The 17,704-nt window shown below is 41.6% G+C and overlaps 1 protein-coding gene across 3 annotated transcripts in view; it reads left to right on the forward strand.

Annotated features, from left to right (window-relative positions):
- STARD13 (StAR related lipid transfer domain containing 13) overlaps window positions 1-17,704 on the forward strand; it is a 161,847-nt gene that overhangs the window by 122,074 nt on the left and 22,069 nt on the right. For all 3 annotated transcript variants that reach the window (XM_063126969.1, XM_063126968.1, XM_063126970.1), the window contains 4 exons: window positions 2,610-2,673; window positions 7,433-8,820; window positions 9,602-9,775; window positions 16,569-16,728. In XM_063126969.1, coding sequence (XP_062983039.1) covers window positions 2,641-2,673; window positions 7,433-8,820; window positions 9,602-9,775; window positions 16,569-16,728 — 1,755 coding nt within the window. In that variant the 5' untranslated portion in view covers window positions 2,610-2,640. The remainder of the gene's footprint in view (window positions 1-2,609; window positions 2,674-7,432; window positions 8,821-9,601; window positions 9,776-16,568; window positions 16,729-17,704) is intronic.

Below are 17,704 nucleotides of genomic sequence, written 5' to 3' on the forward strand. Positions count from 1 at the left end.
CTTGGCCCTCTCCAGTGGTTTTATGCAGTAGCATTGAACTCCATGGAACATCTTTGGAGTATTACAGTCCCCCAAGTAAAAAAGAAATATACACAACAAGAGTATTATTTATGATAGGGTGCAGACATGTATGAATTGTGATTTTTGAATACAGGCAAACAATCTGGATCCAGCCCCCTGTTCATGTTGCATTTTACACAATTGCTGCTGTTCGTGCCTTTTTTGTACATGGAAAACAGTTCTCTGAGTCCAAAGTATAACACATTGATCATAATGTCATTGACTATTGTTTCTAGTCTTGGAATTATTCTTGCTGGGACTTTGATTCTCATTCCAGTGACAGATGTAAGCAGATGGAGAACTCTGTCTTCTGCCATTGGCACGTCAAGAGGGTGCGAGAAATCCAGGCAGGCTGTGTTTAATTGGAGACTCTAGAGATATAAAGACAGCCATTAATCCTTTCATTTCATTGGCACGATCTGTTTCAAAATATTGGAAGGCCCCCAGAAGATATGTCATCATCTTTCTTGCTTAAAATGTGAACAACTAAATCAGTATGCTGGCATCTGGTCACTGACTCCATCAAAATGTAAACCTGAGTATTGAGGAGGGGATTATCTTTTAATGTAGATTTGGAGAAAAATGTAGATGGGAAATTATTGTCACTTTTGAAGTATTTGTTCTTGAAGAGATCAGTTCACTAATAAATGTGACACCATTGATGAGGTCTATAGGAAACAGAGCATTGACTCAGAGCTCTGCGGACAATGAGCAGTATCCAATAGTGTCAATCCACAAACTCAAATAGTGCTAGTGGAGTTCTGTCAAATCTTTCCATTGTGCATTATGGTTGCACAAACATTGTGCAAATGGTTGCACAATGGATTGTACAAGCATAATCAGCAACTAGTTGCACAAAGGCTTGCACAACTGTAATGCACAATTGCTTGTACAACAGGTTGTGCAACCACTTGCACACCCACACTTGCACAAATATAACTTTAGTTGAATTCTCCTCTTGTGCATAGTTTGGAACCCTAGTTTCACTGGCGCAGCGTCATTTGTGCTAGCGGAATGACACAGTTGGATACTGCTCCTTGGGCACACATATGAACTCTTGCAAGAGCAAGTTCTTCTACTTAGGCCATTTCTACACCAGCCCAGTATAGAGGGAGGGAGGGGGAGGATCTCACGATATCCTGATTGTGAGATCCTTCCCTTAGTCCACATGCAGGCGCAAAATCCCGGGAGGAAGGAGGGTGTTGCGCCCGCCATTTTTTTTAAAGGAACGTGCACTCCAACGAACAGTGAGTTTTTTTAAAAAAGCCCCAACCCCGATTCCTCCAGGCCCAGTTCCTTCATCTACTGCTCCCTGCTACTCGTGGAGAAGAGGGAAAAAGCTGGCATGGGCGGCCACACCTCCCGCAGTCTCAGGACGATCCCGAGACCATGGGAAGAATTGGATTTTCCCAGGGATTATTTATTTTCCCAGGGAAAACCCACACTCATCTGTCATTTGGATGCACAGGGACTCAGCCATGACCAGCCCACATTTTCAGGCTGGTGTAGAACCGTCCTTAGTCTTCACAGAAGGGACCGTGAAGGGAAGGACTATAACTCAGTGGTAGAACATCTGCTTTGTATACAGAAGTTCCCAGGTTGAATCCCCATCATCTCCAAACCTGGAGAACTGCTGCCAGTCACTGTCAATCATACTGGGTTGGATAGACCAATGGTCTTTCTCGGTATAAGGTAACTTCCTATGTTCTCGAACTAAGGTCAGAGAAAGATGGTTGTGCTTTTTAAAGAATGTTGAAGTTGCTATGAGAGAACTAATTGCCTGCTAGATGCACTTTTATCACTCCAATAAGCATTTGATTGTTTTTTTCACGGTTTTTAGTGTTTCTAAAACCTGCAAAACCTTTTGACCAGGAATGAGAGTTGGGGCTCAAGAAATATATATAGGCAACCACCTTTCTTTACTACCACTTTCAGGAAATAAGTGTCAGTCTCAAAGCTTGGGTTTAGTTTAAGAGACCCTCAATACCAATCAATTGAGTTTTTTAAAGAGTTGCCTGTTATTAAACGTATGTCCTGCTCTAATCTAAGTACTTTTCTTTAAAAAAAATGCTTTTTATAGTTGTGAGAAATTAGAGCTATAAATATATATTTCGTTATGTAGATAGAAGGTACTTGTTATCGTCATCATCATCATCATCATCTTATGTTATTAAGTATGTTTATTTGACTTCCTTTCTAATATTGGGATTTTGCATATGTCAGGTTACTGAAATCTATCAGATTTAATGGGGGAAGGATGATAAAGATGTAGGATTGTCTGAAATCTTATCCAGAAGCCCATTTCTGATTATGGTAATGGGTATCAATCTTTCAAATCACCAAATTTATGGCTGGCTGATTTGGTATGCAGAGAAAAATGGATTCCTGTACCAGTCTTACGTATAGGAATTAGCATTGCATAACCCACTAGTTGTATTCATTGAAAGTTGTATTCATACAAATGAAAGAGGGAACAATATCTGAGATCATAAGGAGCCAATTCAGTTGGTTCATGAGATGCTAATCTTTGGGTCTTGCTTTTCTTTTAGACGACTGAACACACTGAACAAGTGCGCCTCAATGAAACTCGATGTAAACCTCCAAAGGAAAAAGGCAAGTGAATACGAATTTAGAAATGTTTGTTCTTTGTATAGGCCAGAGCTTTTGAAATCTCCTAGGATTAGCACTAGAATTCTCCTCGTGTTTAACCACTGAGTCTGAAATTGTGCACGAAGACTAGTTGTAGCTCATTGTATATTCAGCGCTGGTGTATAGAATCTTGCTGTAATGTAAATAATACAAGAGGATAGTAACTAGCCTTTATGTTGCATCAATGGGCAAATGAAAACTTACTAGAATGTAGCATAGATTGTAATGTAATAGTATTGGATTTCTGTGCCATGTAATATATTAGCACTGTGTCCACTGCAATCTTTGACTTGTGATGGAGGTCTAACCCCCAGATCCTGATCACTATCATCACGTGGCAGCCACCTTTCCACCTCCTCCACACTGCCTGTTGTAGTCTTTAGTTCAGTAACAATCTAGAGGCATAAACACACTTGCATAGCAGCAAATGAGAAAGGCTCGATGATAAGAAAACAATTCCCAGCAGCCTTCTCAAAATACACGTTGCCTAGTTAGCTTGGTACTCTGAGGACGTTGCCTTGCCGTATTGTCCAAAGCCATGTGACCATAGGACATGATTCCCTGCCAGATAAAAAGCCAATAACATTTTTCATTTTTTAGTGCTGACTTATTAAAATAAAGCTTGCCATGTTTACAGCCTCCTTGTGTAACACAGGCATTATTTAAGGCTTAAGGGGTTTCAAGAAGGAATGCAGAAAATGCCGTTTGATATGGAGAATTTTGTAGCGGAGCCAACAACATTCTATTTACAAGGCACTCCTGTCTCAGGGGTGTTTTCTAATCAGTAGTTTGCATAGTGCAGATCATTGCCTTAAGAAACTTGGTTTCTCTTGCAACATGCCTGACAAATTCTTGTCAGTGGTGCTACAGAAGTTGCTGCCAGCAATGCTTGAAGTAGCATAAACTGGAGTGGAATGCTATCCTATTTCTTCTCAGGCGGACCTAAAACTATCCCATTTCTTCGTACTGTAAGTGGTTGAGTCTGGCCTCATTTCAGAAAAACTGTCCTGCTTCCTTTTTTCAAACACTCACTGGTAGGTTAAAAGTCTTCTCCTAACCTAGGGATGTAGGAGGAATCTGTCAGGGTGGGGTGGGGAGTTCACCAAGCTTTCAGAATCTCAGCTTCCTGGACATTGGCTCCCTTCCCCACAAGCTCTCATGGCTTGAAACGCATCGAGTTGGGCCAGCTCATGGATTTTCAGGAGGTTGGGCAATAGAAAGTTGTGCAAATTGCAGTCATAATTCACGCAAATTCCAGGCGCAATTTGTGCAAATTATTAAAGAGGAAGAAAAACCCGCAAAAAGCTCCCGTACATCAGGAAATACCTGCGGCTTTGGGTCATGAATGCAAGCCAAGCCGGACAGGCAGTGGAGACCTGTCAGGCCCCAAAAGGGGTTGGATTTTCAAAGGACGGACATCCCTATCCTAAGCACACTTTGTCTGAAAGATTAAACATCAAGTGAGGACAAGGCGTGTTCACAGTGCATTAAGCATTAACTTTACAGCTGAACTTTCAGATGAACATACCCATTAACTGATAGGTAGCATCAGCCTTGCCTTTCTTTGCCTCCTGGTTCCATCACTCACCCACAAGTGTCTCCTCCTTTTTCTCCACTTTCGTTTCCAGCTTGAGAATACTGTGGTGATACCCACCTTTCTGTCCCTTAGGTATGTCCGGCTTTGTATGTCTAGTGAGTGCAGAATGTTTGACTGAGTGGGTGTGGCTAGTGATGTGGTGAGAGAGGGGGAGGGAGGAGTATAAATAGGTTGGCTGAGGGGATTGTGAGTTTAGTTTTGAGGTTTGGTTTTAGTCTGGGAGTTTTAGTCTGGCTCGCGCTTCGTGAGAGTGTTTGGTGTGAGGAGTGAGAACAGACAGTGTTTGGTGTGAGGAGTGAGGGGACTTGGGATTGTTGTTTTAAGTAAAAAAATAAGCAGGTTTGATCCAAATTGAAATACCAAAGATCTGTTAAATTTCAATAAACTTTACTTTGTGTTCTGTTACCACAAACCACATGTCAGCTCGGATTTATTACCTGCTATATTACACAGTGCAAAAACATCTAACAATACACCTGCAGTTCAGTACCTCAGCAATAGAACCTATTTTCCAAACCCCTTTACCTTGTTCCCTCACATATAGGGGAGAGGTTGTGTTGTTTTTACCCTTTCCTCAGGCTTTTCAAGAGGTGACTCTTGGCTTGAGAAGGGTGTGCTAGGCAAGGCCTTCTGTGTGAGGTCGGTGCCGACACAAGTACCCACACACACACCCCATATAAGACCATTAAGTCCAGAGTCTAAAGTTACCTGACTGCTGCCTCGTTTAACAACTGTATCTGCTGTTTGCAAGGCCTGGAGGTTAAAGCCAAGCAGACATTGCTCAGTTAGAAATCTTGACACACTTATGTTTTAGAAAAACAACAGCCAAGTAAGCTGCAAAATAGTCTTATGTAATGGAGGCCAATCAAGAAAGAACGGTCTGACTCTGAGGCATTTGGGAAGAGAAGAAAAGACAGAAACGGCATTCAATTTTAATCATTGACAATCTTCACGTGTACTTCTACGTAATCAAACTCTTAGCCCCACCCATTAAGCTCCAACTAAACCGTGCACTTGCATTGTGACGTTCCATTAAATTGTGAAGAAAATTTGCCCTTAAGTCATTTGGATAGACACAGCTGCTGTTGGAACAACTGCCTTCTGCAGCTGTGGGGTCATGGTCCCAGTGAGGAACAAAATGTAGGGGAAATCCATTAAAAAGCAGCTACATTTGTGCATTTTGTTGGCATCCACATCCACCTGAAGAAACCATATTTTCAAGTCACATTTTCTGCTTTTACACAGCTCTAAAAAGCTAAAGATAATCTCATAATGATAGCTACATGGCAATCCTAAGCATGTTTACACAGAAGTCAATCCCATCGTCTTCAGAGAGGCTTACTTCCTAGTAAATGTGTTTAGAATTGTAGCCTAGGTGGAGTATTTGTTCGTATGTTTCAGATATATCTTTAAGGATTTGTCCAGGGCTAGTTAGAACAGGGATTCCAGGTTTAAATACAATTACGTTTTTTTTAATGCCCGGTGAAATTAACAAGATTTCTTTATGCATAACTGGATACAGAATTGCACAACTAGATGCAGTTGTCCCAGTCCAGCAAGTGAGATCTGCATGCTCTTACATGCTGGAATAAATAGTTTCCACTGTGTTGCAAATCTGCATCGGAAGGCACATCCTCATACACACTGTGATGCTCATCTGAGCTACTTGAGCTTTATTGAACATCTGGATGTTTCTTTTGATGCAAATGGTTCATCTGCATCTGGGGCCACCTGTTGTTGTACATGATGGGCGGGTTCGCACATCACACTAAGCCACCCTGCGAATAAGCCACTGAATAATCCATAATACAACTGACAGACTATCAGCCTTGCTGCAGCTTTTTCTCCTGCTCAGTCCTTCAGCTGGCTCCAGAACATATCCTAAGCACATTTGTAGCAGACCCCGTCATGTCTCCAAGACCCAGACCACACCCCACTCCGATCACCATGCTTTTTTTCAGTGCTCAGGTGTTCATACTTTTTAAATTATAATTTTGATCATACTTGCAAATGGGTTTATACTTTTTTATTATAATTTTGTTCCATTCTTTCACAAGTTTAAACAGTTGCCCACAACTATAACTGGATTAGGGTTACAGATGTCAAACAGCTGTTACATACATGGTAGTCTCAGGACAGACCTCCTTATGTTTTCTTTGGGGAATGGGGGCTAAAATAATACTGATAGTCATCATATAACATTATAATAATAGTAATAATAATAATAATAGTAGTAATAATAATAATAGTAATAATAATAATAATAATAATAATAATAATAATAATAATAATAATAATAATATATTTCTTACCCGCCTCTCCATTTTGATCAAGACGGGGAACAACAATAAATGATAAAATACATAAAACTGAATTAAAACATAATATACATTGTTAAAAACATCCTAAAAACATTCTAAAAACATCTTAAAATTCCACTGGATAGGCCTGCCAGAAGAGATAATTCTTTATAACTTTCTTGAATGCTAGTAGACTGTTAAGTTGATGAGTCTCCTCTGGCAGGCCATTCCACAGTCTGGGAGCAGCAGAAGAGAAGGTCCTCTGGGTAACAGTTCTTAATCTAGTTTTTGCTAGCTGAAGTAGATTTTTCCCAGAGGACCTGAGTGTATGGGACGGATTGTACAGGAGAAGGCGATCAAACATTTTACATAAGGATTAACTGAAACTCCCTTTTGATTAACTTTGTCATAGCTTATACATGAAAACAAGATGTTGTTTGGCCACATGGGATAATGTCATCCATTTAGAATTTATAGAGTAATGCATTATAGTTGATAGTATCATCTGTTTCATTTTATTCCCCCAGTGATTTTATTCAGTCAATGTCCATGAGGCTTTTGCTTGTGAACCAAGAGAGAGTATATTCCAGATGGATCTATTGAATGAGCTAATGTTGAAGGATATTGACTTTATGCTGAATCCACTCTATTTATTTCTACATTTCAGAGCCTATATTGGAATTTTAGAAAGTGAGGAAAAGAGGGCTGTAATCCATTATCTTCAGCCAGTCTGGTTAACTTTACTGCATCACCATTTTTTTTAAGTCTATAATGCTAGAAAGGGAAAGGCATTCTATTTATCCAGGTCCTATATGCTGTTTTTCAGAGCGAAGACTCTGATGAAGAAGATCTTTGTGCCATCAGTAACAAATGGACTTTCCAAAGGACAAGCCGAAGGTGGTCTCGGGTGGACAACATTGATACCTTCATTCATCAGACAGACAAACATGGGTCCCCGGGGGACATTAAAATGAAAATCACCACCAGTAGCGAAAGTGTGCTTACCGATCTGAGTGAGCCTGAAGTCTCATCAATTCACAGTGAGAGCAGTGGGGGAAGTGACCACAGGAGCCAGTCTGGGGTCAGCGGCCTTCTGAGGGAGACATTTGACTGTTCAGGACAACACTGTGCAGAAAACATTCTTGCGCATGATGCTGCATCAATTGGTAGTACCCCTCCCCAGCTTCCAGAAGACTCTCTTAACCTTGGGAATGAAAAAACAACACGAACCAGAGCCAAAACGTTTCTAAAGCGCATGGAGACACTAAAAACCAAAGGTGCACATGGGAAATTAAAAGGCTCTGGAAGGACTAGTGGCTTAGTAATAAGTAGACCTATGCTTCAGCATGAGCCCAAAAGCTTAAAGGACATGCAATGTGTGCAGATTGGGAATGGGGACCTCCAAAATATAACAGTCCAAGACACAGTCAAACAAGGGTTTTCCTTCTCTGTTAAATCCAGCAATGACAGTAGCCAATCAGAGATTAGCAGTAGTGGCATTAGCACCCCTTCCTTAAAGGAACGTAAATATCATGAAGCAAATAAACGAGGTGGCATGTACTTGGAGGACCTGGATGTCCTTGCAGGAGCAGCTCTGAGGCAAGTGATGGATCAAAATCGTAGAAATGAATTCCATTCCCAAGAGAACCTAGTTGTCCATATTCCTAAAGACCACAAGCCCGGGACATTTCCTAAGGCACTTTCCATTGAAAGCCTCTCTCCCACCGACAACAGTGTGAACTGGAGGACAGGCAGCATTTCGTTAAGCAACAAGACCTGCTCAACGCCTAAAGAGGCCAGTCCCCTCGCTTCCTGTCCAAAGGAGAGCCGTGTCAGCATTTATGACAATGTTCCAGGTTCTCATTTATATGCCAGCACTGGAGATCTTCTGGACTTGGAAAGAGAAAACCTTTTTCCTCACCTGGATGACATTTTGCAACATGTCAATGGGCTTCAAGAATCTGTAGATGACTGGTCCAAAAATATATTGCCAGAACTGAAAAACAATGCTTTATCAATTGGTGAGTGTGGGTCTTTAGCATTCCAGTCAACAGCTAAGATTTCATTAGACTTTGAACAGAACTCTGTATCTGATGGCCGGACAACACCTAGTGATATGGATAGAGATGGGACATCTCTCAATGAATCAGAAGCTACTGGTGTCAGGGACAGAAGAGACTCTGGTGTTGGAGCATCTCTCACCAGGCCAAACAGGTTTGTAGGCCTTCTTTTATTGGATATAGGTCAGGAAAATCCTATTGCATGGAGTTCCAAAGTAGAAAAAAATCTATTGGAAGTATAAAATTGTCATACAATTCTTCTATTGTTATTTGAGAAGGGAATAGCTGGTTGCTTTTGCAGGAGTAGCCCAGAGACACATGGCAGCTCAAAATCATAGGAATTAATTTTAACTCTTGATTTAAAATTGTATTTTATTTCCTATTTTAGTTTTGAATTGTTTAACATTCCTGAAGTATTTTCCATTTAAAACTTCTTTCCTGATTACAAGAGTATTAACTGGAGGACAGGCAGTATCCTATTAGAAAGGAAGTACAGTTGGATGGAAGTTGTTCCAACTTTCCCAAGTAATTGAAGCATTGTCTCAACTTTGGGGCTTTTCTAGGGCTTGGCTGCTAGAGGGGTTAGTGTCAGCACAGCACAGTTATGGATTATACCCTGTGACTATGATTATGCACCTTCATATTCAAGTATAAGCTCCATAGAAGTGAATGGAATTTACTGGAACAAAAATAAATGGCGGTGTTGTACTGTATGAATAATAATCATAGTCTGCAACATTTCTCAAACTTCTTAAATGGGTTCTTATTGTGTTACATAAATGTTGACAACCGGCTCTAGAAGCACTCTGGATTTGTACAGGTACAGACAACAAAAAAAGAAAAGCACGTGAACTTGCAGACACAATTTAAAAGCATCAGCCTAGCACCATAACCAGGCTTCTTACTCAATTGTGTTTTATTTTGTCTGTCTAAAGGCGATTACGTTGGCATAGTTTCCAGATCTCTCACCAACTGAGCCATTCCATAGGATCATTGCAGATCAGCAGTCAGTCAGCTGCTCAATTAAATCTGCTGCAAAAATTTTCTCTGCTTCGCCTTACTGCCATCATGGAAAAATACTCCATGTCAAACAAGCATGGCTGGACATGGTGAGTATTGTATAGTTTGAGACGGGTCTTTTTTGTTTTCAGAATTCTTTAATTATACAGTCTAGGAAATTATTGTTTTTTAAATCAAATATATTATAGGAAAGTCCCTTTTGCTTATTTGGTGAAAGTCCATTCTGCATTTCAGAAGTTATAAGAAGTTTAATTGCTCATTTCAACCAATGGAAATTGAAGTTATAGTCCAAGAACCCATGTCGGTATAATGACACTATAAGTCAACCTTCCCCAACATCTTGCTCTTCAGATGGGTTGGACTGCAACTCCCAGCTTTTACCCAACTTTCCCTCCTTCCTTCCTCTTGTTGGATAGTAGGAACAATGCATGCTTCCAGACACTAGGGGGTGATAGAGATTGTGTTGTATGAACAGCCACTTGTCTTGTTCATCTCCAAAATTGCCCATCTTATAAATGGCTACTGTGGTATTTAAGGAGTGACAGCCCTGACGTACACCCATTTGTGGTCCAATATATACTGTATAAGGAACAGTGATGAAACTAGGGCCATTTTGCAGTGATCCTCCTCCTGTGCCATAAAAATATCAAACCTGACTGTGTTATACAGGTTTAATCACAACCTGGATTACATATTATGATCAGCACTGTAGCACTTTGCTGTGGACTTCGTAGCAATTTGTGTTCATTGTACAGAATCATGTGGTGCATAATTGGCATTCAAGTCATAGCCACAGCAGTTTTTGTACCTCTGCTACCAAGAGGCCGAAGGCTCCTTTGCATCTGGAGTGGGGATTTCGGCCTCCTAATTCCTATGAGGTCATAGAATACGCGGTAATTGAAAGGAGGGCTAGAGAAAGGGGAGTAAGAGGTGTTGGAAAGTCTGGTGTGACTTACAACGGAGTTGCCTTCTATAAAAAAACCATAGTGACACAGCATTTAGTATTGGAGGGAATAAACACAGGCTAGAGCCAGTTTAGAAGTACAAATCAACTTACTCTATTAGTGCTTTTATACAAACTGTCGAAGAAGGCCATCTAACACTGTCTAACTACAAGCATCCCCTAAAGATAGGTGCAGGAGTATAAGTGAGCGAGGGCATGTGCTATAGTTACTTGCTTCTCTCAGGGAGAGAGCACATGTTGCTTCTTACAGAGGCAAAAAAGGAAGGGGAGGATGTAGGAGAACGGAACCAATGAAGTTACAGGACAACAAAGAGGATGAACAAGACAAGCGGCTGTTGATACAACACAATCTCTATCACCCCCTAGTGTCTGGAAGCACGCATTGTTCCTATTATCCAACAAGAGGAAGGAAGGAGGGAAAGTTGGGTAAATTCTTATCATGGATATGTGCATACAAAAGAAAATATGGCTCTCCCCTGAACATGATCAAAGGAGCAGATGGGAGTACTATGCAAGCGTGTAATCTGGTCATCCAGCAGAAACTACTGTAGTATATTGGGGGGGGGGGGTTGAATTTGAAGCTGACACTGATGCTATTGTCGGTATAATTTTCTTCATCCACATGAGAGCTTTCTGATGCATAATCACCTTCATCGCATGGAACAGAAACTTCTTCCTCTGCATATTTTCTGGCTTCAGGAGATAGAGGCACTTGAGACTACTTGGCCATCCACTTCTGACTTTCAATTTTCTAGCTATGGTCTTTTTGTTTACATAACACAAGCTCACTTCCTGTTGCTCAGTTTCAGATTCCACAAACAAAATTCATCCTCAGCATTTGCTCTAACATAACATATTCCAGCTGAGTACTTTATGGCATTAGCTAGCACCTAAGTAGCCCATATAAGAGTGCTAAGGATTATTACACTCATTTTGCAGCCAAAGGCAATCAAAGTAAAGTTGTAACTTTTTGGTCTGTAGTCACACGGCAAGAAATATAATTCAGGAACTCCGATTCTATACACCACGGGGAAATTCTCTGACTGCAGTAGTAGTAAAGCTCCATTTTTTAAAAAAAATCATCAAAATGTATACATACAGCACAATTTTAACCAAACTTCCCTTAAATTAATGTAATGGTTTTGTAATTAGTGAGTTGTATCATGTATTATTGTTCAACTGCAAAGGTGTATCTAGAGATTTGTCCTAGATATTGGCCAGGCAGAAAATATGCAACATACTGCTGAAAGAGAAGATCCATTCAGTTAAATAAAGAGAAAAGAGAAGCACCAAAGACAGAAGTAGCTGCAGTGGTGGATATGACTTGCATATGTAGTTCGGGGGTTGGCGTTCAAGTCTCCTAATTTGCTACATTCTCCCCTTCTCCCCTGTTCATCTTTCATACTGGTGGGTTGGGAGCTGAACTCTGTCTTGGTCTCCTCTCTCTCTGTCTCTCCATACCTGCATATTTGACTCCTAGATGGATGGAGCCATGTGCTCTACACATAGCTCAAGAGGGATGATCCTTTTGGGTCTCATTCTGGGGTGCCATTTTTATTTCCATGCATGGGACAGGGATGGGAAAGCAAGAGTCACAGCAAGGTTCAAAGGCCCACTCAAGAATAAATTGCTTAAAAGTAGTGCATTTTAGGGCATTTTCTGGGGTTACTTTTCAATGCATTATAATTATTTATTTATTATTTATTTATTTATTACATTTCTATATTGCCCAATAGCCAGAGCAATTGATTATTACAATGTTATCAACACTGCTCAAGGAGTCACACCTTTTTTAAAGCAGATATGTGACTTTGGGCCTTTCTAGAACTACCTTAAAATCCGGGCGTGTGGAGGGGCCAGGGTAAAGGAAAGCCTCATCGTGTCAGCCATTTTGTTTCTTCCTTAAAGGGGCCATGTGCACAGGAGCGCACCAACAATAAAGGTAGATTTTTTTAAAAAAAATAAAGGGTTCCCTGCTCCCCCCTTGCCCCTGACTTCCCCCCTGGCCACGATCTCCCCCGCCCTCCCATGATCTCCGATCCCCCCATCCCCCGCGATCTCCGATCCCCTCATCCCCCGCAATCTCCGATCCGCCCGCCCGCAATCTCTGATTCCCCCATCCCCCCTCAATCACTGATCCCCCAATACCCCGTGATCTCTGATTCCCCCCCATCCCTTGTGATCTCTGATCCCCCCCATCCCCCCTGGCTCCGGTTCCCCCCCCCATCTCCCCACCGTGCCCTGATGTCCACAATGCTCTTGCAGAGCACTGCGCACCGCCTGCCACTTTTCCCAGCTACTCGGGAGTAAATGCGGTAGCTGGGAAAAGCGGTGGAACAGGCTACACGCCCACGGTCTCGGGCTCAGCCCGAGACTATGGGAAATACTGGGCCACAACTAGTGCCGGTTATCCCTGGCCAAGGGAGGGTTACCCCTGCCTGAGCCCAGGACCCCCTGTGTATCATCTGGACGCACAGGGGCCGGGCCGGGGCTCACACCAGGCTACTCCATCGTCTAGCAAGGCCCTTTGACTACCTGCCTTGTATATAGACCCATTAAAGTCTTGATAGTCACTCTGGTAAGCTAGTCGAGATATAGATGCTCCAGTTGAATGGAATCTGACAGATATGGGGAGGGTGTTCCTGAATGGTGTTGTTTCATGTCTCAGCTGCGCCCCTCCACTTAAAGGGCATAATGGAAACTGGAAATCCTCATTGGATGTGCAACAGCACATGTCACTTTCGTGCCAAACTCATCAGGGCCATCCTAAGATATTTTGCTACCTCAGACTAGGGATGTACAGATTTTGTAAAATCCTTTCCTCTGCATTTTGCAGATTATCAGGTTCATTTCGTCCCATTGTCCGCTCATAGATGAAATCCGTTTTTTTCCAGTTTCCAAAATTTGTGTAAATTTGCATGAATTTGCATCTGTACAAATTCACATCTGCAGAAATGTGCACCCCCAAAAAAACCCGTGGGCAAATCACCCCAAATGAGCATGTTCATGTTTTAGCCCTTGGGGGAAATGTACATTTTTTGCTGGTGTTCTTTATTTTATGCATTTTTCTATGGCTAAATTTATGTAAAATTCTGGAAAGTTTTTTAAAAAAGTCAATCTGCAAGTCCACAGAATCCATGTGAACTGGGAACTGCCGGTCTGCTGCCAAATCCGTGGGTCAGATTCATAGAAATCCAAACTCATTTGATTCTCCGATATCCCTCCCTGGCAGAAGGATAACATGGTTCCCACACCCTGCATTCCACATACAGAACCAGCCCAACAGTTGCATATTGTTTCAATACAAACTCTGGGACAGCGTCCTCCACTGCTCTTGAAACAGCAGGCTAGGGTTAGGGGGCACAGGATACATGTCACCTTGCTAAGTCTTCCAACCACTACACCTCGCACTTGCTCATTGCCAGTGCCAGCATACTTCATGTAAGCAAAGCCATGCAGGGACATTGCCTGCTGAAGTATGTATTCTGATCTGTCTGCTTCTCTGCCTATTCACTAGCAGAGATTTTTCATAATGGTGCTAAACGTGACACACTGGGAAAATTCATACACCCTGACACACTACCACAAGTCATAGTGATGACCACCAATTTGGAAGGCTTTAAAAAGGGGTTAGACAAATCCATGGAAGCTATGAACATTTACTAGTCTTGATGGTTATATGCTATCTCCAATAGCAGAGGCAATAAGCCTAGGTACACCAGTTGTTGGGGAACATAGGCAAGAGCGTGCTGTCGCACTCATGTCCTGCTTGTGAGTTTCTTGTGGGCAGCTGGCTGGCCACTGTGTGAACAGAATGCTGGACTAGATGGACCCTTGGTCTGATCCAGCAGGGCTCTTCTTATGTTCTTAAGTGACTACGCAAGACAGACAAATAGACCAGGCCAGTAATAAACAAGCATTGCAGCCTCTGAGGCACCAGCTCAGGAGGTTAAGAATGACTGTGACGCTTAAGGGAACAGCAAGGTATGGGGCTGCCATCTCCCGGCTTCCACTGCCTGAGGCAGCCGCCTCAATCTTCGTAATGGTAGTACTGAATATAGATATCATTTGCTGAATATAGATATCATTTGCGTAGGAACATGGGGAGCCTCCTGATAGTAGCCAGACCATTTGTCCATGTAGTCCATTACTGGCTAGTCTACTGGCAGTGACACTCCAGGGTGTCGGATGGAAGTTCCCCCCCCCCCATCACCTGCATCATGCTCCTTTAACTGGAGATGCCAGGGACTGAAATTTTGGGTGCAAAGCATGTGCTCTCCTATTGAACTATAGTCCCTTCCCAAAATAAGGGAGAGCGCTCTCTTGGGGAATTGAACTCCATTCTCCTGCCTGACAGGAGAAGATATTGTCCCATACCTCATCTTGCCCTGAGCTTGTTAAATGTCTTCACCTCCCCTGCAGTCATCACACAGTTTATTTAGATCCCAATTGTCTTTCTACCGCAAACAAGCAAAACTGTTTCGTGCTTCAGTTTCACTTAGATGATTCTTCTCACAAAGATGGGTCTGTACTACCCTTGGAATGTCTCCGTAATCTATCCTTTGAGCATCACCCAGGATGAATTTGGCATGTAATATTCCTTTGCAGTAATTCTATAAATGAATGGGAATGATAAATCATGCAATTTAAGATTACAGACATAATGAGCCACATTGAGAAAATTAACTGTACATGCTTTCAAGTTTAATCTCTGCCATTATTTATTGCACTTCAAGATGTCAAGTATTTGCTAAGAAAGTGTGTTGAAAGCTGTGTTGTAGAGGATGCTTTAGTGTAGAACAAATACGTTTGATTGCCAGTGGCAAAATGTAAAACATCAATGTACATTGATGGTGCTATATAAATAAATAATAATAATAATATATCCAGCTTTAGGAATTAAATCTATATCTGCTTTGAAACTTTCCTTTTTCCATCTCTGCTATTCCTTTATCAAGCCCAGTGTTCTACCTAACTTTAATCATTGTGAGCCACCAAGCCAAATGCAATCTACCAGACATTTAGGATAGCCTATCAGGGATTTGATAAAATCACCTAGGTTTGCTGCCTGGGACTTTTTGGTGAACTACATTCAATTTGATGGGTCACAAATGCAGGCATGACCTAGAGCAAATGTTCCTCCAGAAGTTGTACTGCAGGTCCCATCATCCCACATTATTTTCAGGTATGCTTTAAGGTGGATTCCTGCATTGAGCAGGGGGTTGGACTTGATGGCCTTATAGGCCCCGTCCAACACTAATGTTCTATGAATTTATGATTCTCTTGGCTATGTTGGCTAGGGCTAAAGAAAGCTGTAGTCCAACAACTTCTGGAGGTCCACACATTCCCCATCCCTGATGTTGGTCTCCTAGATAATAAATCCTTTGGACAGAAACTGATTAAACTCTTTGGTATATAGAACACTTAGGTCCCTGCAGTAAACATGTGACTGCATTTCACATTCCCTTTCTTTCTTTTAGAAAAGATAGGAACTGTAGGGAGAGGGGAATTAACCTTCGTTCTACACACACACACACACACTGGTCCCAATAAAAAATGTAGTCCCACACCAATGGCAGCTTACTTCCTGGGGATGTAGTTGCACATTATGTACATATAGATACCAATTAATTTCATTACACTTATTTATTGCATTTATATCCTGCCTTTGTTCCTCTTGCAAGAAACCCAAGGCGGCTTATGTTATCCTTCTCCTTTCCATGTTATCCTCACAACCCTGTGAGGTAGGTTAGGCTGAAAGTCAGTGACTGGACCGAAGTCTCCCTGTGAGCTTCATAGCTAAGTGGGGACAAAAAACCAGATCTCCCAAGTCCCGCTCCAGCACTCTAACTATACTGCACTGATTTATTATTATTATTATTATTATTATTATTATTATTATTATTATTATTTTCCAGGGCTGTACCAAAATTCATGAAGAGGATGAAAGTTCCAGACTACAAGGATAAGAACATCTTTGGTGTGCCTTTAATAGTCCATGTGCAAAGAACTGGGCAACCCCTTCCACAGAGCATACAACAAGCCCTGCGCTTTTTACGCAACAATTGTCTGGATCAGGTAGGTTCCTAGTTTGTGTAGGCTATGAGTGTATAAAGTCTACTGGCAGCCTTATTTCTAGCTAAATTTTCAAGGTGAAAAGGGAAGTTTCTCTGTATGAATGGAGATCCACTCACACAGCATTGGATATCACTCAGTAGGTAATTACCTTCAATGTTCTAAAGCTTTTCTCCTTGAAAAACTTCTTTCTCTCATCGAACTAGCTTTTCTTCTGGAACAGTAAGTGTTTGTGTGAATTATGACAAAGAAGCAGCACTTTGAAGGAATCTCTGTTAATATGACAACAATAAATGGAAACTGGAAGAAGAAGAAGAAGAAGAAGAAGAAGAAGAAGAAGAAGTAATTTATTTATTTCTCGCCTCTCCCTCTGGATTGAGATGGGGAACAAGATAAAATACAAAAATATTATAAAATATACAAAAATGATTAAAACATATAAAACTAATACATTATTAATGTAACAGCCAGACATCTTAAAATTTGACTGGGTAGGCCTGGTGAAAGAGATCAGTCTTTACAGCTTTTTTATATTCAGAAAGATTGTTGAGTTGGTGAATCTCTCCCGACAGACCATTCCACAACAAAGTTGTGGCGCTCCGTCTTCAGGATTCTAGCCACTCCATTCCAGTCCAACCCATCACCATCCCACCTCCAGTTTTCCATCCCTTCCCCAACAGTCAGTCAACATCCCATTGGCACGGAGTACGCTCAATCCTTATTACGCTCTTTGGGGTTCCTCCCCGCCTCCTTAGTAGTTTTTCTTCGAAAGACGTTTTGTACTTCTTCAAACCTGAGCGTAGCACACTTAGGATAAATTTAATGAGACAACATACATGGGAAGCAAAGAAAAACTAAGTGCTGTAATTTGAAAACGGAAATGTGCCCACTCTTTTCTTTTCACGGATTTCTTTTTCTCACTATGTCATCTCTTCCACTGCGAAATGAGGAAAAACAACCCTTAATAGATCCCAAGCAG

This window comes from Elgaria multicarinata, chromosome 5 (assembly GCF_023053635.1).
Source record: "Elgaria multicarinata webbii isolate HBS135686 ecotype San Diego chromosome 5, rElgMul1.1.pri, whole genome shotgun sequence".
NCBI lineage: Eukaryota > Metazoa > Chordata > Lepidosauria > Squamata > Anguidae > Elgaria > Elgaria multicarinata.